Source organism: Malaclemys terrapin, chromosome 4 (assembly GCF_027887155.1).
Source record: "Malaclemys terrapin pileata isolate rMalTer1 chromosome 4, rMalTer1.hap1, whole genome shotgun sequence".
Classification (NCBI taxonomy): Eukaryota; Metazoa; Chordata; order Testudines; family Emydidae; genus Malaclemys; species Malaclemys terrapin.
The window spans coordinates 16,147,448-16,170,144 of NC_071508.1; the positions used below are offsets into that span (position 1 = coordinate 16,147,448).

The following is a 22,697-nucleotide window of genomic DNA, read 5'->3' on the forward strand; positions in this document are numbered from 1 at the left end:
GTAGTAGGCCAGCGTGCACTATGGAACTTTTAGTGTGCGGTAGCAGAGTCCACATGGCCTGTTAGTGCATGGCAGGCTAGCGCGCTGTAGATTCACACCCAGCTTACAGTGCACCCGTCGTCCATATAGACACACCCACAGTGACTGGAGAAAGCGGAGATGAGGCCCCTTTGTTTCTTTGCTATACATTGCAGGCATGTCTTTACCTCTCCATTTTATTTTCTCCTGTTGCAGTTACGAAGACTTTTACCTCTCCTGCTCCCTCACCCATGGAGGCAAGGAACTCTGCAGCCCCCTGCAGACCAGAAAGGCTCATGTGTACAAGTACCTCTTCCACCTCATCATCTGGGACCAGCAGTAAGGCAGCTCCCTGCTTAGCTCTGACCTGCATCCCTTGGCCTCGGGTGGGGAGGGGAGAAGAGGGACACCCAACAGGCTGGGTGTCCTGTTGAAGGGGGGCTGGACGCAGTCTGACAAGGACTGAATGCCGATGTCTAGGCAACTATGGCAGAGGCAGAGCTGACCCGTGGAATGAGATGGGGAAGCTAGCTGCACCCTTCTGTCCTACCTCCATTCTTGCTCGGTGCCCCACCAGGGGAACGCGAACTGGATTCACAGAGTTCCCTTGTAACGCCCCCTGCCAGGGAGCGATGACATTTCAGGTGTCCTCACAGCAGGAAACATGAACAGCCCAGGGGCTTAAACTCCAAGTATCCCTCTGTTGGAGGGACGTGCTGCCAGTGTAATAGAGCACCAGCAGCTTTGTAATGAGTACCCCAGGAGAAAGCCATTGGGTGGGTCAAACCCAAGTCATATCCCAACCACTTGTTCCCCCAGGAGCTCAGGGGCTTCTGAGGAAATGGGCCCTGGACCCAAACTACACCCTGGTCAGGTCTGGCAAACCAGAAGCCCAGGGGAAGAGATTTCCTCCCATGGGCTTGTCTATAGGGGGAAAGTTACCAGCAAAACAATATCAGTATAATTCTACTGCTATAGTTGTACTGTATAGTCCAGAATAAGTGTCCTCACCAGGAGCTACACCGGTATAGTCACAGCAGTATAATTATACCACCATACTTCCACCAGTACATTTCCCCCGATAGACAAGCACCATCTCTCCAATACAGTCATCGCCCCTGGGGCTCTTCTGGAATCATTGCTGGCTGACAACAGTCAGCCCATTTCCTTGCTGTGGGGTTAATGCAGTTCTGGAACAACAGGGGCAAGTGCCAACCCCACCCTCAGCAGAGGGCACAGACCCCAGCTTGGGTGCAGCTTTGCCAGAGAGCTCAGGGCTGAACGTCCTAGGGCTCAACACCCAGCAGCTCCCATTGGGACCCTTGTGGCCAGATCATCTGGTAAGATTTTTGGAAAAATTTGGCCCTTGGGATCTACACCATCCCTGGGGTGTTCTCTACTGGTAACTCTAGCACAGCATGGGCTTCAGCATCCTCCTAAAGCCCAGGGACTCCCCTACCAGGTCCTTGCCTCCCTCTAGCTCCCAGAGAGGAGCCCGGCCCCAATTTATAGCTTGGTTGGAGCTAATTGGCCCCACCTGCCAGCATGACTAAGCCTGACCCTAACGCAGTGCTGGGGTTTTGCACTGGCACCCAGTGTGATTCAGCAGAGGAGTCCTCCAGGGACTAAGGAGAGGTAGTATGTAGAGCTTTATGATAAAGCCAGCAGGAGCATCTGAGGTCCTGATGAAATAACTTCTGAAGGTGTCGGATCCCCTGGTAGAACCAAGCGCTCCCTGTTTCATCTCTTGCTGGTGGGTCTTCTCCTTTAACCCTGTGTCCAGGGGCTGTTTGTTCTGGGGCCTCCAGTTGCTCCAGGGAAAGGGGATCTGATCTAAAAATAGCCCTAGCAGCTGAGAGGGCATGTGTACTAAGCCTGCAAAGGGGAGGGGAAAGGGATAATTTTAGAAGGAGCCTATCCCCGGAGAAGGACCCAGGGAGAGAGACACAGCAGTGCCAGCATGGAGCGGGGTTGTTAGATGACTCCCTTTGTGTGGATCTTTGCCCCCTGAAAGTTGCATGTTCAGAGGGGTTAAAGCCCAGGTTTCATGGGCTGGGCTCTGAGCCGCCTCCCTGGGTCCCCTTTGCTGGCTGCACGAGGGACCTCAGCTATGGGAATCAACTGCTTCAGCCAACATTGCCCTCTCGGTAGCTATGAAACTGCTTTGGTCTGGCACACCCCTGGGCTCTGCTAGCCCTGCAGGATTGGCTCCAGGACCTCTGGGGGCCACCTTCCTTTAAGGTGACTGCATGGAGGTTTGTGTGTGTGTCTGTGTCTCCTCTCCCCCCACCCTGATCCCCCTTGCTGGGATGTTTGGGAGCAGCACTGGCTCCAAAGGGAGATGTGTCCAGTCCTGCAGGTGGTGGCCCCACCAGACCTTGGCGTGGGAGCAGGAAGGGGGAGGTAAGAAGGGGAGGGGTTGGGGAGAGGTCAAATGAGAACCTCTGAACCCCAGTGTGAGGAAAGATCCCCAGAGCTGATGTCTCAGGACCAGGTGAAATCCACTAGCATGTAATCTGACTAGACAGGTGGGTTGGCAGAGCTTCCCTATAGAATACATCTGCCCCCTCCATTGATGCCTATGGGGTATCCTATAGTGATCAACCCTTTCTGGTAGGGCCTGTGAGGGTTCCCCTATAGAAGATCAATCAAGCTCCTCTACTCTCTTTCCCCACCCCCGCAGGATCTAAAGGATTTCCTCTAGAGGGGGAACCCAGCCCCTTCTTCCCTCTATAGACCAAAGAGGTAGTAGGGACCATGGCCCCCTAGCTGCTTTCTCCATAGGATTCATGGCCATCTCCCTCCCAACACACACCCCTGCAGCTGGGAGCCTTGCAGGGGGCGGATTTAATGCTCCTAGACCCACCCCTTCTCCTAGGTAAAGGGTCGGCGTGGGTCTCTCCCCTGGCAGATGTACCGATCCTCCCTGGGATCTCCACTGTGCAGACAGGGAAACCGAGGCTCTAGCTTTCAAGGCAGCTCTGGGTGTTGCCCTTCCTCATGTAGTGAAACGCTGATCAGGCAGGAATGTGCCTGATCCCCAGAGTCCCAGTGAACGGTGGGAGAGCAGCCGCGCTCTCTCCAGACAGATCTGCCTTCTACCCTGCCTTGTCTCCATGTTACTGCAAAGCTCTTCGAGAACCCACTTCTTCCACCGACAGGTCCTGTTCCTGAGGACAACCTCTGTTGCGCTAGCATAGGATCAGGAGTCGGGATCTCCTGTATGACCTGGGGCAGGTCTCGGCCCCACTCTGTGCCTCAGTTTCCCTGTCTGCACAGTGGAGATCCCAGGCGCATTGGGAGGATCGGTACATGGGGCCATCATCAGCTGGTGTGAACTGGCACAGCCCCGTTAAAGTCAATGGCGCGGCAGTGACTTCAACCAGCTGGGGGTCTGACCAGTGCATAGGTGTGAGGTGCTCAGACATGACAGTAATGGGGGAAGAGGAGCAGCGTATAAGAACCTAGAAGTGGGCTGTAGCCCACGAAAGCTTTTGCTCAAATAAATTTGTTAGTCTCCAAATACTGCCACAAGTACTCCTGTTCTTTTTGTAGATACACCTAGAAACCACTAGGTTGGAGCTGGGGTCTCTGGTTCTGAGTGGGGGCTGGAAATTCCCTCACCAGCCCCTGGGTTCAGTACCAAGAGGCGCTGATGCCCGAACTCCCCTGAATTTCAGTGACTGCTCTGCAGTCTCAGGGTTGGGCCCTAGAATCTGTAGCGGTTCACTGTTTTGTCCAGACTGGGGAAAGGCAGCTCCCTCTCCGGAGGGCCTGGTGTTGCTGAGGGTACGTCTGCACAGCAGCTGGGGGGTGCTTCCCAGCCTGGGCAGACAGATGCACTCGCTCTGCTCGAGCTTGCGCACTCAAGTACGTACCCAGGGGGCCGGGTGGGTTTGTACTTGGCTGGCTAGCCTGAGCTGTTGCCCATGCCACCGCGGACCCACTGGGGATTTTTAGCACGTTCACTTGAGTGGAGCTAGGGCATCTGCCTGCCTGCACCCTCCCAGCTGCTGCGTAGATGTACCCTACAGCACTTAGCGCCCCCAGGCTGGGTTGCACTTCCAGGGGCAGTATGCTGATAGAACGCACAATGAGCCCCTTGACTATGAGAAGAGGGATCCCCTGGCTGTGAAGCCAAGGCTCTGACTCGCAGATCCCCGGGTGATTTCTTCTAGGATCTGCTTCCCGATCCAAGTGAACCGGCTACCGCGGGAGACGCTGCTGAGCGCCACGCTCTACGCCGTGCCCATCCCGCCTCCGGGGAGCTCCTCTGAGACCAACAAGCAGCGGCGGGTCCCCGAGGCCCTGGGCTGGGTCACCACCCCACTCTTCAACTTCAGGCAGTATGTGCACCTTCCCTGTCCCCACCCCTTGGGCACAAAGGACATGCTGGAGGGTGGTTACCGCATGCACTGACTCAGCTGGGATACCAAACCCAGGGGCTCTCCTGGTGCCAGTGTTCCACCTGCCCGTCACCAAGGTCACTGAGTTGGCCCTTGTGTCGGGCTTGTTGCTGAGCATGGCATCAGCTGTCAAACCCAACCCACTATGGGCTGCTCCCATCCTGGAGAGGCTCTGCAATGAAGCCACCTGTACTCAGGAAACCACCGTCCCCTGAGTCCTCTCCTTGTTCTCAGCCTCAACAAAGCAGGTCCTAATGCCCCAGGCTCTAGATTCATAGATGCATAGGTTAGAAGGGACCATTGTGATCATCTAGTCTGCCCTCTTGTGTAACCCAAGCCAGAGACCTGCCTCACAATAATTCCTAGAGGAAGTCATTCAGAAGAACAGCCAATGTCGATTTTAAAATTGCCGATGATGGAGAATCCACCCCAACCCTTGGTAAATTGTTTAAAATTTACACCTTATTTCCCATCTGCATTGTCTAGATTCAACTTCCAGCCATTGGATCATGCTCTACTTTTCTCTGCTAGGGAAGGGCATAACACCCTATCTCCTTCCTTTCCCCAGGGTCTTGACCTGTGGGCGGAAGCTCCTGGGCTTGTGGCCAGCAACTCAGGACAACTCCAGTGCCAGGTCGAGTGCCCCCAACTTCAACCAGCCCGACAGTGTTATCCTGCAGGTGAGTGCCTGACTCTCTGGGCCAGAAATCTTCCAAATGGGACTCTGGGTTTTGGATCCCTCCGTTTTGGGGGACTCAGCGGGAACTGCCCTGGGCCTGGTTCTTGGAGGCAGCTGGGCATTGAAATCAGGTAGAGCTGGGAGGGCTCAGAACTCTCCTCTGCAAACCAAGGGACATCTCCTATCACTGGCCACTCTTGAAAACTCCTGTCCTGACATGCGCTGGGCTTGGTGTGAAACCTGGGGTGGCTGCTGTGCGGGCCGGTCTCTTCTTTGCTCAATCCAAAGACCTGGTCAGGGACATGGAGGTGGCGTCCCAATCACAGGGTGGGCTGGGAAGTGGATGCTTTACTGTGGGCTTTTCCCAAGTCAATAATCAGATACAAAACATAATGGTGTCACCTGTGATAGGAGCTGCCAACCTACTAGCTGATCATCCATAAAAAAAAAAAAAAACAGACTCTTGGCAGGTCCATAGATGTTCTGTATTTTCCCCTGGGCTGTTCCCTTTCCTCTGCCCCCCTCCAGCTCGCATCTGCATTCCCTTGACTGTGCCTCTCTATTTCCCTTTCTCTCTTTCCCGCGAGTGCTGGCAAGGATTCGGCTGAGTTCTCAGCGGCAAAACCAGCCCTGCACACAAGGAGCTGGCAGTGGAGCGGAGCAGAGTGGGAAAGAGGCAGCTTTGGAAGACAAATATTCCAGCTGGGATGGATTGAGAATCTGTGGGTTGCTGGGGCTGGCCTTAAAGGGGGAGGACTGCAGTGCCAATAGCACTCAGTCCTGCCTTCTCTCTGCTCTGTCTGTCCTTACCACTCAGTCTTTCCTCTCTCTCTTGCTCCAGCTCCGCTGCTACCATTTCCGTGCACTGATCCCTTTGATGCGTGTCCAAGCGACTGGGGCTTCCCCAAAGTCACTGACAAATCCATCACAGTGTCAACTGAAAATCAGCCTGGGTGGGTGGGTAGAGGGTCCAGCGTGACCTGTCACTGGAGGTGTCTACCTTGGCTGTAGCACGTTCCTGCTCTGCCCCGTCGGCTCCTCTTGCAGGCAGGAGGAATGGCAGGGCGAGACTGTGGCTTTCCAGGGCTGGGGAAGCTTGATCTCCTCCTCTTCCTCCCCGAGGAAGGATCAGAATGGAAACTTGCCCAGTTTGTCCCAGCTTGGTCTTGGGGTGAACCAGCATTCAGTGCTAGAGGGAAGTGAAAGTGGGATTCTCCCAGGCCAGGAAAGAGAGGTTCCCCCAGCAGGAGCCACCCCTTACCCTGACCGTGCCCAGCAGGTAATGGCAGTGTTACCTGGGGTTTTCAGAACTCCCAACAGGGGCAACTTAACTATTTCATTCCAGACGGTGTAAGGAATAAATCAACAGGAACATAGCACTTCCCTTTGATAAGTTTCATGCAAGTCAGCGTGCTCTCTCTAAAACTGCAGTTTATTAGATTTAAGCACACACAAACATGAGCAATAGGCTTAGAACATCCCAGATATTTACCTAACATCTGGAACGGTCTTGAGTAATTAACAGCAGGTTCGCAGTGGCCAGTTGCTCACCCACTGGGGATAAAGGATGTCAGGGAAAATGTCTCTCAAGATGGCTTGAGAGGACTGCTCCCAAATACACTCTGTTAGCAAATCTTGTATAACTAACTTCTACAAAACACATAGGTCATAATGACTCCTACTGTGTCATCACTTTTCTAACTTTCAATAAACTTTTCATATCAGAGGCATCTAGAATCAAGGTTTTCTAACCACCAAGGTTTTTAGTACTTCTCTGTCCTCTCCTCCCATTCTGATTAGCAGAAACTGCCAGCGAGATATAACCTTGCATCTGAAAGCTTGTCTCCAAATTAACCCTTAACTATGTGGTGGTCTGTTTCATTACTTCAGGGTGGCTGAATGCACATAATACGGTTGCAATGAACTGGATCATATTCTGGGGTATATGCACCCCTCAAATCCAGGGCAAGGTCTTAGCATAGCAGAGGGGTGAGAGGACTGGCCCTTCATCTCATTGCACCAGCCGGTCACTAGCCATGCAGCTGGGACTCCGTATCTGGTCACGCCAATCGAAGGGGGCAGCCTGCTGTGCGTCCTTGGGTGCCCCTCACCCGCCTGTGGCATCCAGAACATGCAGGCGGCTGAGGGGGAGAGGAAGCAGTTGCTCTGTTGGCTCCATAGAAGGGAATGCTGGGAGGGGCAGGGGCTGAGACCGCTGGGCTCCAGACTGGGACACGGCGCAGAGCGGGGTGAGCTGAGTCTCTTTTCTCACAAGTCCTTATTCCTAATGGCCCTTAGTGCACCTGGCCTGGAAGTTTCCCAGCACTTCCCAGTTCATGGCTCACGGGATCGGTAGGGCCTGGCCGTGAGGCGGACACCGGGGCAATCCCGCCCCTGTCGGCTTCACGTTCCCCTCTGGGAGGGCCCCGTGTGTGTCGCGTTTCACAGCCTTAGTAATGAGCGTTGCAATGGCCAGTTGCGTGAATACACAGCAATTGCACAGCACGTGGGGCTGCAGGAAGCCTGGGCACCCCACCTGCCTCAGGGCAGAAGCACAGAGCGAGGGGGTGTCGGCATTCCCAGAATCCCACCTGCCTTGGGGGAGCAGTAACATGGGTTGGGGGATGCAGGTATCCTGAGAACACCATGTGCCTTGGGATCAGTAATATGAGGCAAGAGCATCCCGAGTGCCCCACATGCCCTTGAAGAGGGCAGTAGCATGTTAACAGAGCCTGCTGGGTGACCTCTGACCCGCTCTTCCTCCCGCCCTGCAGATTGATTTCCCAGCCTCTGCCTTCAACGTGACGTTCACGAGCCCCCCGGCTGCCGAGTTCAGCCCCAAGTACGAGTTCCGCAGCTTGGGCGAGGAGGACCAGCGCAAGCTGAAGGAGGTGATGCAGAAGGAATCGCTGTACTGGTGAGAGGCTGTGCCCGCGTGGGGGGACGCACACACCACAGGGACGACACGTGGGGAGGCGAGACCTTGGCCGAGATGCTGTCTCCAGCTCTCCTCCCCTGGACTGTAGCTTGCCAATGGGCACTGCACAAAGAAGCAGTCACAGGTGGATAGCCATGACTAGGAGGCTGGCTGGCGTGGATGGATCTCCATTGGGTTTTGTCCTCCGAAGTCTGTCTGTGGGAGGAGGGGTCTCTTGGGCCCTGATCCAAAGTTGAAGGCAACAGAAAAACTCCCTCTGCCTTAATCGCCTTTGGATCAGGGTCTGTGGCCAGGCAGGTTTGTGACTCTCGGGCCAGACCGATCTCACGCTCTCTCCCCATCCCCACCCTGCACACATGTGCTGTCTGTCAGCAGCAGGATCAGAGCAGAGTCATGCGAGGGCCTGACCCTCATCTCTGTCAGGCTGGGGCCCCAATAATGTCAGTGCTGGCCCTGAGAACCACACAAGGAGCTGGGAAGCTCCCTAGGGAATGGCGAGGGCTGAGGGTCAGGGATCAGGTTTGATGCTTCTGCCCTCCATGCTCCCTGTCTGAAGGCAGCTGTTTTCAGGCTGTTCATCTGTCCTTCCCCTGAGCTCCCCGGCCTCGCGCTCTGGCAGATGGCTGAGAGGGAAGAAACTGCCTTCTCCAGATGTGTGTACAAGGAAGGTGTCTCCAGCCATCTCTCCTCACCCCCGCTTCCCCCCCCCTGCTCAGGGCAGCTGGTTAGCCCAGCCTATGCCTCGGCATCACAGACATGTCTATAAACGGGAAGGATCAGGTGTCGCTGGCCACATGCAGGGCAGCTCACTGCAGGCTGAGCTCACTCCTAGGGCATGATGCCGACCAGCGGGGCAGTATCTGTCCCTCTTCTCTAATAGACAGTGGGAAACGGAAAGGTCCCAGGGGACCTGGTAGGGCCCAGTCTCTTGGAGCCGGCTGGGAAGAACCAGCAAGCGACATTCCCCCTCTCACTCATTCATCCCCACACATGGCTCCACAGGGCATCCGTGCCTCCTGCCAGGCTGCCCTGCATGTGTGGGGAGGTCCACTCCCAATGTAAGGTTCATTACAGCCCCTGTCTCATATGGCACCTGGCCCACCTCACCCTCCTCCTCCTCCAGTTCTCCATTTCTAAGCACCACAGAGCCCTGGCACACCTCCCCCCCCACACACACACACACACCATCTCGTCTCTCCTGCCCCCCCCCCCCGCAACCCCTGTGGTTTTGGGGAGCTGGCTCTTTCCCAAGCTCAGGGGCCATTCTGCATCCTCGCTCCCTCCCCACAGTCTCATGTAGGCATGTATCCCTGGCTCCTGCCTCTGCCTTTGTGTGCCCTCTATAATAGCCCCACCCCCTAAGGCCAAATCCAGAACACAGGCACATCCCGGTCACCAGGTGTGATATCTGCCCTATAGCCACACACTCTGCTGCTGGGGCAGAGAGTGCCCCCTGCTGGCACCTACAACAAACTCTCTGCCAGCTGCTCCCTTGCTGGACACAGCATCTGCTTCAGCATTCTTCTTCTTCTTAGGAATGATCCTTATTACTATCCCTGTATCTGGTGTGGCAAAAGTGCCGGGTGCGCTGCCAACAGAGGGACGCTCATGGAGCTTCTGGTCTAAACAAGGCCCGTGAGAGGTGGGCGGGGGAGGCAAGCGAGAGACTACTGAGCTGGGAGCAGATGGGGCAGGGTGGGGTCTGGAGACATTAGAGGGGAAGAGGCAGCAGAACTTGATATTGGTGCTAGGAGGAGACTGAGACAATTGTCTTGGGAGAGAGAAGTAGGAGGGTGGGGAGTTAAGTTCTACCTGCACCCCGTTCCCCAGCTGTGGGGTGGGTTGGGCCTTGGTGTAGGGATGAGCCTCCCAGAGCCACTGGGTCCAGAAGAGCAATAAAAAGCCAGAAGGGGGCAAGCTCAATCCTCTATCTTCGTCACTCCCAGCTGGGGCTGCGGATCTGGGTCCCAAACCCACAGGCAGCACTTCCCACCCCATCCCCTGCAAAAGACCCCCGGAGTCCCGACTCCAGGTGGCACCGGGAGCTGCCCCTCTGGCAGAGGAGAGAAAGGCTCAGCAGAGAACAGGTGGAAGGCTGGAGGGGAGGCGTTTGAGCCCACTCCCGCTGGCCGGAATGCTGCCAGCCAGGTATGTTCCAGTCTCGGTCGAGTGGGAATAAGGGGCCTTGCTGTCCCTGTTCCTTGGCCAGCTGATCCAGGCCACGTGGTCGCCCCACACACGCTGCAGCTGTTGGCTTGAAACGTGACACTTCCTAGAGGAACAGGGCGCAGTGCTGGGAACTGGCAGGAGGCACCCAGCCCTTCCTGGCATTGTGCTCTAGGAGGGCAGTGCCTGGCCCGCCTGCTCCGGAGCTTGTCAGGTTCATTGCCAGGGTGGGTCATTCCCACCTTCTCCTACGCAGGCAACGCTTTCGCTTTCCTTTGCCTTTGTTTGTTTTGGGCAAGCTCTGTAGTAATCGTGAAAGGGAGTGTCTGGGAATGGACCTAGGCCTGGGAGCTGGGTGGGTCGGCTTCCCACACACCCAGCTCTGCTGATTGCCCCTCAGTACCGATCTGCACCCTGCTCTTCCAGCCCTGAGCTCCCCCCTACAAGCTCTGCCAATGCACCTCAGTGCCAACCCCAGCCTCCACTATTGCAGCTCTTAGATCTCCAGAGCTGCCAATCACATTGAACTGTGCACTGGTCTGTGATGTGGAGAAATGTCCACTAGGCACTAAGGTTATGTCTACAAGCTAGCTTGGGTAACAGAGCACAGAAGCCACAGCAGCATGGTCTGTACAATCCTGCCTGCAACTGTGGAAAATGACTCAGGTGACTAGCCCGCACCAAAGCCCACGCTGCTGCAGGTTCACTGCTCCGGGACCCAAACTAGATCAAATCTAGCTCGGGTAAATCTACGAGAGCTGCAGGCGCACCCCATGATTGTAGTGTAGACACACCTTAAATTGAGACCTGCCAAACTCATTTCACTGGGGCCACAATCCACTAGTGTCATTTGCCTCTGTAAGATCCAGGCCCAGGAGCGAGGGATTGTCACTCCCTGCAGCCATTGGAATGGAAAACCGTGTGCAGCCCAGGAGCTCCAGGTTGCTACAGTGCTGATCAGGATTTTCAGGGGGAGAGAACGGAGCGGGGTTTGAAATTCTCCTTGCCTCACCTTCTTCAATTTCAGTGCAAGCTGAAAATCAGCTGAGATATGTCCAGAGGAATCAATGTCATTTGCCTCCGCCCAGCCAGCTGACCCCCTGAATCTGTGAGGCTTGAGGTGGAAGGGTTTATGCTGCTTGATCAGGACTTGATCCAGCCAGGGCCGGCTCTAGGTTTTTTGCCGCCCCAAGCAAAAAACATTTTGGCTGCCCCCACCCCAGCCCTGGGCTCCCCCCCTCTCCCTTGGCTGCCCCAGCCCAGGGCTCTTCCCCCTCCCCCCCCACAACCTGCACCCTCTTGCTGTCCCTGCCCTGGGTCACTGGTAACTCGCTCCCAGGGCGGGTCATTCCGCAGGAATTTTGGATGTGCACAGAACACAGACAGGATTGGTTCCCATATGATTACAGAACTGCAGTAAAGTGGAACAATTTTCAGCTTGTGTGATTGAAGGATATCTGGATGCATATTATAAGACTGTCCTACATAAATGAGGAAAAGTTGAGGTGCCTTTATTATTCTTTTGTTCCATTCTTTGTTTCTATGGGGAATTTGCCAATGCAATATCACTGTCTTCCTTTTAAACAAATACAACTTAAAAAAAAAAAAAAAAAGGCAATGGCTATTGAAAATAGCAATTCCAGTCCTAAAAATCACTGGGAAGCATTCCTTGCTCAATTTTATCCTACTTTTTCTACAGCAAGTTACAGTGGATCAGTATATTTGATTTGGGAGAAATGAAGTAACAGCTGCCCAAATTGAGCTTGAGCACTCCTGAATTCTGAGGTGTTCAAATCTGGAAGGCAGGTGCTAGATTCCCTTTCTGAATATTAGCTAAATCTGGAAAGGAAAAGTCAATTTCTGCTTCCATGGCTCAGAAGTGGAAATCCTCCTACGTGCCTGGTACTGTATCTAAAGCTGCCCAGGTCCTCTAGCAGAGCCTCCCCTCCCTTACTTTTCATTTTAAAGTCTCTAGTGGGATCCACGTACTTCCCTTGCTAGGCTTCAGATAGAGAGGTGCACTGTCCCTTTAGTCCACCCAATTCCTTCTTTGGGGGCTGCAAGGTGAGGTCACACCAGTATCCCTAATCCAGTCTGGGGAAGTCTTCTGAAGGGGAAATCTGGGGGCAAAGCCTTCTACTCCTTGGGCTGGGCACACTTGTCCCCCACTCACAGTGCCACCCCCTCCTAGCAGCCAGCTCTACATTCACAGCAAGCTGCAGCATGGCTCAGCTACCTCACTCCCTCCCCCCCCTTTCCTGTTGATAGTTGCCAAGGGATTGCTGGGAAATGTAGTTCTTTCCCTGCTCCAGGGCTGGCTCTATAGGCAGGGAGCTAGGCAAGGAACTGCAGCTCTGGGAACCCCATGGGTTCTCCGCTTCTGCAGCGTTGCGAGAGGGGAGGAAGTGAGTTTAAAAAAAAAAAGGATGGCCAGAATGCCGCCCCCTGCAAATGCGCTGCCCCAAGCACCTGCTTGTTTTGCTGGTGCCTAGAGCCGGCCCTGGATCCAGCTTCCTTCCTCAGAAAACGGGATTGATTCATAAGCCACTACATCCCATTGGTCCCAGGATAGTAGAGAGACGAGATGGGTGAGGTAATATCTTTTATAGGACCAGTTTCCGTTGGTGACAGCGACAAGCTTCAGGTCTTCTCTTAGGCAGCCCTACCCAGCCCTAGTAACGGGAGCCAAAGTGGGTGTCCGAGGGTTGACTTTCCTGCTCTCTTGTGGCCACTCAGAGCAATGACCCTTTTATTTCTTGTCCAGCTCCTGAGATTCCTAGAGCCAGACTCTGCTCCCAGTAACACCAGTGTCAAGCCCTGTCTTCAGGGCTCTTTGACCCTGGGCAAGTCACTCCCCCACTCCGGGCCTCAGGGCCCCTGTACGTACAGCAGGGATGGAAACGCACTGCCCTCCCAGGGGACTGAGGTCTGTGTCTTGTGCCCTTTGCTGCCCTAGGCTGACGGACGCCGACCGGAAGAGACTGTGGGAGAAGCGCTATTACTGCCATGAGCAGCCTGGATCGCTGCCTCTGCTGCTCACCAGTGCCCCCAGCTGGGAGTGGGCCTGCCTGCCTGATATCTACGCCCTGCTGAAGCAATGGACTTACATGAACCACCAGGATGCCCTCGGGCTCTTGCATGCAACGTAAGCCACTGCCTGGGGAGTCCATCCTAGGGGGTGGACGTGCGGTGGGCAGAGACCGCTCCTTTTCGTCGCCCCAGCCACTCACTGGGGGCTGTGGCTTCTGCCTCTCAGCCCGTCGCCGCATTAAGATGCATCCAAATCCTATGAACATCTGAACGCCAAACAATCCTAAAACTGTGCTGTGTCAGCCTGGAGGGGAGGGGGAGAAACGGGGCTTGTGGGGATGGGGGCACAGGCTGGGCATATGTGGGATGTGGGTTTAGAATTTTCACTCACAGGTTGGGCATGGGGGAGGTGGACATAGACTGGCTATTGCCTACTAGTATTCCCTTTAATATTGCAGCCATGACCCACTGCCTGGTAGTGAGCACAGTAGGGGAGCTGGGGGAACTGATCCAACAGGAATCCTCCCAGAAAATAAAAAGGGTGGATAAGGGGACCAGGAAACTTTCTGGAGACAGGACAGACATCTCCGTTCTCATGTTTTGTGGCATTCCCGGGGGGATGATGTGGTTTGCCTGGGAGGCTGCAGCTGTGCTTTCCCCAGTACCTCCACAATGAGCCCATGAGAGGCTGTGATGGCAGCAGTAGACTCTCTGCAGGGACCCCGGTGGTCTCGTCTGCAGGCAGGTGGGCTGGGTTCCTCTGGAGAGAGCCTGCTGTGACCTCCTCCCAGTGATGCGTGGCTTGTGGCTGTAGGTTCCCAGATCAGGAGGTGAGGAGGACAGCCGTACACTGGATCGACTCCATGTCGGACGCAGAGCTGCTGGATTACCTGCCGCAGCTGGTGCAGGTGAGTCACTGAGTCATTCAGACCAACGTGCACAGCATGGCCTATGGTTAGAGCCAGGCCCGTCCATCTGTCCTGCCTGCTGATGGAGAAATGTCCTTGCTTCTCTCCTCCCAGGCCCTGAAGTATGAGTGCTACCTGGACAGCCCCCTGGTGCGGTTCCTTATGAAGCGAGCCATCTGTGACCTGAGAATCACCCACTACTTCTTCTGGTAATGTTGGTGTGGGTGCTGCAGCCTTTGGGAGGGGTCTGTGCTCAGCTGGGGCCTGCCCAAGTGATGGGGGGTGCCTGGGGAGTGGGCATCCCACCATTTAACATCACCAGCCATGACTTGTCCCCCTCTTAGCCTGTGAGGTACAAGCCCTAGCTCCCCACCCTGGAGTTCCTGCACTGGGGACAGTAGGAATGAGAGGGGTTGGAGCCCCTTGTCCTGACCTCTCCATGCTGCCCTCCTCCCCCAGGCTGCTGAAGGACGGACTCAAGGATTCCCAGTTCAGCATCCGCTACCAGTACCTGCTGGCGGCCCTGCTCTGCTGCTGTGGCAAAGGCCTGCGAGAGGAGTTCGACCGGCAGTGCTGCCTGGTCAACACCCTGGCCAAGCTGGCCCAGCAGGTTCGGGAGGCCGCTCCGTCCTCACGACAGGTTGGTGCTTAGCCTGTACCTCTGGGAGGGGCCGGGGAGTCAGACTGAAACTACAAAACTCAAGGGGCTGCTCACTTTGGTTACGGACAGCACTCCTCTGTCTGCAGGGAGCAGGCCAAGAGCGCTGGCTGTCAGGGGACCGCCCAGCTGCTCCAGTTACCGCCTCGCCCAGTCGGAGGCGGTGTTGGGAACCACGAAGGAGTGCTGGCTGCACTTCACGAGTTGCTGAAGGGCCGTGGGATAGGAGCGTTGTTCCCCCTTCTCCTCCAACTCCCATCCCCCGTTGAGGGGCCTTCCACACCCCACACATGTGCCGAGGCTCCCCCAACCTCCTCCCCATAATTCCTTGAGGTCACAGGCACTTCCCTCCAGCCGAGGGTGACCGGGCAGGCCTGCCTAGTGCTGTTCCTTCAGGGGTCACTCAGCAAGGCAGGGTTCCCAGGCATGCACCGCAGCTGGAGAGCGAGAAGCTGCCTTTGGGAAGGGATTGCAGAGCTGCAGCTCCCCCTCAGCCAGTCGATCCCTCCGGGGGCGTTGGTGCTGGAGTGGGTTGCTGGCAGGGCTGTGGGTGGGGATGTGCATGCGAGGCTGTGACCCACGTCTCCGGCAGGCCATTCTCCGAGATGGGCTGGTCCATGTGAAACAGTTCTTCAGCGCCAACGGCTCCTGCCGCCTGCCGCTTAGCCCCAGCCTGCTGGTGAAGGGGATCGTGCCCAGGGTGAGTGACTGAGCCGGGGCGAGAAGGGAATCGGGACCCGAGCTGCTGGTCCACCTGCTGTAGTAGGGCTAATTCCCCCAGGGGCACAGAATGCCAAGACGATGGATTCTAATGAGGAGACCTTTTGCATCGTCCATCCATCCGATTCCCCCTAATCTATCTGCCCCGCAAAGAGCACCCGTACTCAGCCTGCGTACCTTGGACCCATGTGCTCCTGACCCCCAGCCCTGTGTCTCCTCCCCACCTGCCCCAACACTCCAGATCGGCTCCTGATCTGCACCCCATCCCCATGCACCCACCCGCACCCGCCTTGATGCGATGCGTCCAGCTCTCTGCCTCCCCCGAGCTGCAGTGCCTGTCTAGCTGAACCTCGGCGTGGGTTTGGGGACGTGAGTCAAATGCCTCCAAGGGCCTTGCGTGAGCTAGGCAGAGAGAAGTGGGGTGACTGGCTGGTGCACAAATCCCCTGGCCCGAGGGTTGGGCCTGGTGGCTCTATGCATCCCAAATAGCCAGGGCCCAGAGCTGGTGATCCCTGCAGGGGGCAGGTTGATTGCTGCTGCTGTCCTACTGACAGGGAATTGACCAGAGGGGGCCTGTGTCCCCTGGCAGACTGAGATCATAACCCTAGGATGCTCAGGCCTGCAGCAGTGTTCATATCCCCGGGTAGTTCTGGTTCTTCCTGACAGTCTCCTCCTTCCCTCCCTGGCGGCAGGACTGCTCCTATTTCAACTCCAACGCCGTGCCCCTGAAGCTCTCCTTCCAGAACGTGGATGCCCTCGGGGAGAACATCCGCGTTATCTTTAAGGTGAGCCCTGCTGCTGCTGCTGATCTGGTTGGCTCTGTGCCTACGCCTCTGGCCCAGGCGGTTCTGATCAAACCGCTATTGCTGAGGCTTCTGGTTCAAAGTGGGGAGGAGCTCATTGCAGAGTATTAGCCAGTAGGACACTTCCCCCTCTCTGGCTGCTCCTGTCTCTCCAGCAGCAGAGAGACCAGGTGCTTGTCAAACAAAATGTGAGCAAAGGTCTCTGAACTGTGATGGGAACCAGCTCCACTGCAAGCCGTGGCCGTATGACAAACCCTAGTTCCCCTAGAAATGCTCTCACTAAATAGCAAGATGGGGGGCGGGAGGCCCTCTGGATGCCATCAACAGAAGGCACTTGAGTCCAGTTCTTCACCCACAAAATCCCTGCCACAGAAGCTGAAGGTTTAAAAAGCCAATTGGATCATGTAGCTCATGGGCAGTGTCGTTCCCTACAATCTATTCCCCCGGGGCTGGTGCTCAGTCCGGCTTTCAGTGTCCCAAGTGAGGAGGCTTCCACCCCTTCTCTATTCCACAGTCTAGACCTGACTGTTGGCACCTCTCCCATGATGTTCCCACTCACTCGGCTCCCCCAGAATCGCATCTGTCCCCCCCCAAAAAGTGATCCCCCTTTAGCCCCAGACACATTGTGGAAGAGACCCGTCCTGCAATCATGAATTGTGGGGTTTGTGAAGGCTGTGCTGGGCAGGGGCAGCGCTGGCAGTGCCCTCTTTAAATCTGAGAAAAGCCTCTGTGGGGAGGGTGTGCGAGATCGTCCCTGAGAGAGGGAACCCCTGAGAGGGAACCGTGAACTGTTGGCTTCGTGGAAATGCCCCAGTTGTGACCATGCGCCTTCCCTCCTGTGACTGCCAGTGTGGAGACGACCTCCGGCAGGACATGCTGACGCTGCAGATGATCCGGATTATGAATAAGATCTGGGTGCAGGAGGGGCTGGACATGCGCATGGTGATCTTTCGCTGCTTCTCCACTGGCCGGGGCCGGGGTAAGTTGGAGCCCGGGTGTGACGATCTCCCACTTTCCTCCAAGGAGTTCTCTTCGGGTGTTGCTGCTCCTCTGGGTCTGCGATGCTCTTGGCATGGGGACACTGTAGGGAATTCAGTGGCTGCTGAGCCAGGGTGAACAGCGCATGAACCCAGCGACTGTCCCTTTGGGTATGTCTATGCTGCAGTGTGGATGCGGGCTCTGACACATGTTTAAGCCCAAACCCCCTTTTCTGGAGGAAGGTGAGGCAGGTGCTTCGAGCGGCGCTTTCTGGAGGTGGCATCCATTGGCTGCTGTAATGGCGTCCCTTGAAGACCGCTGTGCAGCTGTGGCCAGAGAACCACAGCACAGGCTAATATCAGTCAGCAGGTGCAGGGGATGAAGATGGTAGCTCTGCCCCCTGGACCTGTTACTGGGTGTGCCCCGAGGCATCCCGCAAGGCAGGACGGTGGCACAGGTGGCTCGCTGCCCCTCAGTAGTCGGAGCTAACTGGATGGTATTTAACTGCACCTAGAAACCTGGCTTCTGCAGAGTCCTGGGGCATCAGTGCCTGCACATCTATCACCTACTGAGCCGCTGTCAGAGCAGCTACCTGACATAGCCAAGGTCCTTGGCCTCCCGCGAGGCAGGGACTCAAGGCTTCACGACCCTGCACCTCCGAGCAGGCGCTAAACGTCCCATCCCCCTTAGAGCACCACAGGGATGGACTCTCACTGCCACTGTGCCACGGGAGCTGGTAGATATACCCTGGGCTTTCCTCAAGAATTGGATAATCCCAGACTTGAGCTCTTGCCCACATACCAGTTCGTGAGTGGGGTAAATTTGACATAAGGGCTCAGGACCCTCTGGCCTCCTGTATCTCTCCCCACCAGTTAAATCCATAGGGATGTACCTTGCCCAGGACTGTCCTGCCTTCCCAGAGTCTTTCCTATCCATGGGAGTTGCCTTACATCTCTGCCACCAGAGGGAGATGCTGTGGAAGCCTCTTGCGGCCTGATTTTCAGAGGCGGATTTTGGTCAGTGCAGCTGCAGACATTCAGCCCTTCTGAAAATCAGGCCCAAGGTGCCTCAAGTCAGGCTCTCAAATTGAGGCATGCAAATCGGTGATGGCTGGCCCCGAACAGTGACCTCTCAGGGGGCTGCTGAGACCTTGGGGACCCAGGCTGGGATCTCTCTGCGCCACTGGGAGCAGGGGGAGGGGTTTGAATGGACCAAGCGAGTGGCGATTCTGGGTGCTGACCCTGTATCTGCTGCCTCCTCTTCCAGGCATGGTGGAGATGATCCCCAATGCAGAGACTCTGCGCAAGATCCAGGTGGAGCATGGGGTGACGGGCTCCTTCAAGGATCGTCCCCTGGCCGACTGGCTGCAGAAGCACAACCCCACGGAGGATGAGTACGAGAAGGTAGTGAAGTGGGATGCAGCGGGGTGACTTTGGAATGGAAAGGGGCCATACAAATCCCTCTCTAGGGCAGGGAGCAGGGGTCCAAGGACGGCAAATAGCCTCTGTAGCTTGAGATGATGCAGAAACGAATGCCCCAACCAATGTGCTTAACTTCTTATAAGCCCTCCACATAAACAACGGCCAACAGATGCACCCTGAGCCTGGCTCAGCCACACGCTTAGCTTTGTTTAGGACCTTCAGTAAGTGAACTTGATCTTGACCTTTTGCATAAACCAAGCCAGCCAGGTGCACCTGTGCTCCTGGATTGTGCCTGCATTTAAGGACAAGCTGGACAACCACCTGTCAGGGATGGTCTAGGTATACTTGGTTCTGACTCAGCGCAGGGGCCTGAACTAGATGGCTTTTTGAGGTCCCTTCCAGCCCTGTGATTCTGTACCCACAGATTTGTTTATATGTAGGACCTACAGCAAGAGTGCAAGGTTTTTTTTTATTTTTATTTATTTATTTTTTATTTAATGCTTTGTTACTTAAAACAAGTTCCTGGTGAAGGCGGGTGGGGGAGCTGAGCAGCATTAAGTGCCCCCCTCCACCCCACGGACCAGGCTCGCTCCTGAGAGTGCGGGACTAAACATTCCCATGCTCTCTCCCCTTCAAAAAGGAATTGAGAGGAAGTCTCTCTTCCCCCCTCACCTGCTCTAACCCCTTCTCCCTCTCCCAGGCGGTGGAGAACTTCATCTACTCATGCGCTGGCTGCTGCGTGGCCACCTACGTGCTGGGGATCTGTGATCGGCACAATGATAACATCATGCTCAAAACCACCGGCCACATGTTCCACATCGACTTTGGCAGGTTCCTGGGCCATGCCCAGATGTTTGGCAACATCAAAAGGTGGGTGTCACCCACAGGAGCCTGGCAGAGGGGTGAGATCGCTCCCATTGTACTACATGCTGGAGCAGAGCTTAGTTCTGGCTCCCTTGACCAAACATCATCTCCCTGCAGCTGTTGTGCTGGGGATGGCCATGTTTCTGTGAGACTACAGGACTACAGTTTGTATTGTGGGCACAGTGGTTTGGAAGGGCTGCTGTGCGGCTGTCAGGGAGCCTGGCTGTTCCAGGCTGGATCAGGGTGTGTTGTGATGGATGCAGGACAGCCTGGAGTGGCTGTCTGTTCCATTTCCCATGGTCGACCCCTCTGCTCCACTCCCTGTGCTGATTTGGGCATGTGTGTCTCTTTCTGTGGTGCAGGGACCGGGCCCCGTTCGTCTTCACCTCGGACATGGCCTATGTCATTAATGGTGGTGACAAGCCCTCCAGCCGCTTCCATGACTTTGTGGATCTCTGCTGCCAGGCGTACAACCTGATCCGCAAGCACACCCACCTCTTCCTCAACCTGCTGGGCCTGGTGAGAACACGGGGGGGCTGCCCTGATCCAGGCACCGGGGCGGCTTTGCTCTCGCTGGGTCTCCAAAGAGCGGGCCACCCTCCACGCCCAGGCCTTGAGATGCCTCCCACCCCCAGTGGTGGGAAATTCCCTCCCCCTCAGAGTCTGTAGCTGCCTCTTGGCCTCTCTGGTTCTGCCCCCTACTCTGGGCTCTTGTGTCCCATCTGACAGCACTATGAAAGCAGCGTGCTCCACTCTTGGGGGGAGGCATGTGCTTAGTGTCACGCAAGCGCCGCTCTGGCTGTCTGAAGTGCAGCGCTGACTGCCTAATCATATGGCGCTCACCCGGCCGTCCTCACCCACGTGGGTGACTCAGATCCAGGCAGACACACCCAGCGTTGGGCTGGGCTCACTAAGTACATCTCATGGGGCATGGATGTGTGTTATGGGGAGAGGGCCCTTGTCCCTCTTCACTGGAGGAGTCTTCAGTGGGGATGCTGGACAGGCCATCTAGACCCGCACCTGGGCCATGTTTACTGTAGAGGCCCCAGGACTGGCTAGTCCATCTCCCTTTCCCTGCTCCTTCCCCACCTCTGGGCTCCTGGCACTGACCTGGTTGCCCTGCTCCCCAGATGCTGTCCTGTGGTATCCCGGAGCTCTCCGACCTCGAGGACCTCAAGTACGTCTACGACGCCCTGCGGCCACAAGACTCCGAAGCCGACGCCACCACCTATTTCACCAGGTAAAAGGATGCAGCTGGCGCTGGGCGACAGATGGGGAAGGGGGCGCCCCTCTGTCACCAGGGAGAGATGGAAGGGCCTTCAGTGGCTGTACACCCCACTCCTAGGAAAGGAGCCAGGCTCTTTGTGTCCCAGCAGCTCTGGTTGAGGGGCCCTTGTGCACTCAGGAGAGTTTAGAGGCCAGGAGTGTCATGAATGACAGCTGCCTTTTGGAGTCCCCCTCTCTCACTGAGACGCTGCCCTCCCTCATTGCAGGTTGATCGAGTCCAGCCTGGGCAGCGTGGCCACCAAGCTCAACTTCTTCATCCACAACCTGGCGCAGATGAAGTTCACAGGCTCGGACACCCGCCCCGTACTTTCCTTCGCCCCCCGCGTGCACACGCTCAAGACATCCGGCCGGATCCGCGACGTCTTCCTTTGCCGTCACGAGAAAGTCTTCAACCCCAGCAAAGGCTATGTGAGCGCTGCAGCTCTGCTTCTGCCGGGCATGTGCCGGGGGGAGATGAGAGATCTGGGAGAGGGATTCTGTGCTGGGGGGTAGGTTTGGAGGAAGGCCCAGTCCACTGCCATTCAGAGGAGTCCCAGGGGCAGAGACACAAACCAAATGAAGGCTGCTGCAGCGTTTTCCTGATTCTGGCCTCGCTAGGAATAGTTAGTGGTTTAGAGGGGGCAAACCCTGTTCTCTGGCGGAAGGGAAATGTGGGACCTGTCATTGGATGGCTGCCCTCACACTGTATGATTTGATTAGAACAACTAATCAAAAACAACTGAGGACAGTTGGCAGTTTTTCAAAGGGACACTATTAAGGGCCCAAAAGCAAGCTATTCCGCTGGTTAGGAAAGATAGAAAATGTGGCAAAAGACCACCTTGGCTTAACCACGAGATCTTACATGATCTAAAAAATAAAAAGGAGTCCTATAAAAAATGGAAACTAGGACAGATTACAAAAGATGAATATAGGCAAACAACACAGGAATGCAGGGGCAAGATTAGAAAGGCAAAGGCACAAAATGAGCTCAAACTAGCTACAGGAATAAAGGGAAACAAGAAGATTTTTTATCAATACATTAGAAGCAAGAGGAAGACCAAAGACAGGGTAGGCCCACTGCTTAGTGAAGAGGGAGAAACAGTAACAGGAAACTTGGAAATGGCAGAGATGCTTAATGACTTCTTTGTTTCGGTCTTCACCGAGAAGTCTGAAGGAATGCCTAACATAGTGAATGCTAATGGGAACGGGGTAGGTTTAGCAGATAAAATAAAAAAAGAACAAGTTAAAAATCACTTAGAAAAGTTAGATGCCTGCAAGTCACCAGGGCCTGATGAAATGCATCCTAGAATACTCAAGGAACTAATAGAGGAGGTATCTGAGCCTCTAGCTATTATCTTTGGAAAATCATGGGAGACGGGAGAGATTCCAGAAGACTGGAAAAGGGCAAATATAGTGCCCATCCTATAAAAAGGGAAATAAAAACAACCCAGGAAACTACAGACCAGTTAGTTTAACTTCTGTACCAGGGAAGATAATGGAGCAAGTAATTAAGGAAATCATCTGCAAACACTTGGAAGGTGGTAAGGTGATAGGGAACAGCCAGCATGGATTTGTGAAGAACAAATCATGTCAAACCAATCTGATAGCTTTCTTTGATAGGATAACGAGCCTTGTGGATAAGGGTGAAGCTGTGGATGTGGTATACCTAGACTTTAGTAAGGCATTTGATACAGTCTCGCATGACATTCTTATCGATAAACTAGGCAAATACAATTTAGATGGGGCTACTATAAGGTGGGTGCATAACTGGCTGGATAACCGTACTCCGAGAGTTGTTATTAATGGTTCCCAATCCTGCTGGAAAGGCATAACGAGTGGGGT

At 55.3% G+C, this 22,697-nt stretch overlaps 1 protein-coding gene across 2 annotated transcripts in view; it reads left to right on the forward strand.

Moving 5' to 3' along the window:
- Positions 1-22,697, forward strand: part of PIK3C2B (phosphatidylinositol-4-phosphate 3-kinase catalytic subunit type 2 beta) — an 84,369-nt gene that overhangs the window by 56,250 nt on the left and 5,422 nt on the right. For both annotated transcript variants that reach the window (XM_054028040.1, XM_054028041.1), the window contains 16 exons: positions 235-357; positions 4,197-4,364; positions 4,993-5,104; positions 7,878-8,020; positions 13,164-13,352; positions 14,052-14,145; positions 14,260-14,354; positions 14,605-14,785; positions 15,396-15,503; positions 16,216-16,308; positions 17,176-17,305; positions 18,571-18,707; positions 19,426-19,595; positions 19,952-20,108; positions 20,720-20,829; positions 21,083-21,284. In XM_054028040.1, coding sequence (XP_053884015.1) covers positions 235-357; positions 4,197-4,364; positions 4,993-5,104; positions 7,878-8,020; positions 13,164-13,352; positions 14,052-14,145; positions 14,260-14,354; positions 14,605-14,785; positions 15,396-15,503; positions 16,216-16,308; positions 17,176-17,305; positions 18,571-18,707; positions 19,426-19,595; positions 19,952-20,108; positions 20,720-20,829; positions 21,083-21,284 — 2,212 coding nt within the window. The remainder of the gene's footprint in view (positions 1-234; positions 358-4,196; positions 4,365-4,992; positions 5,105-7,877; positions 8,021-13,163; positions 13,353-14,051; positions 14,146-14,259; positions 14,355-14,604; positions 14,786-15,395; positions 15,504-16,215; positions 16,309-17,175; positions 17,306-18,570; positions 18,708-19,425; positions 19,596-19,951; positions 20,109-20,719; positions 20,830-21,082; positions 21,285-22,697) is intronic.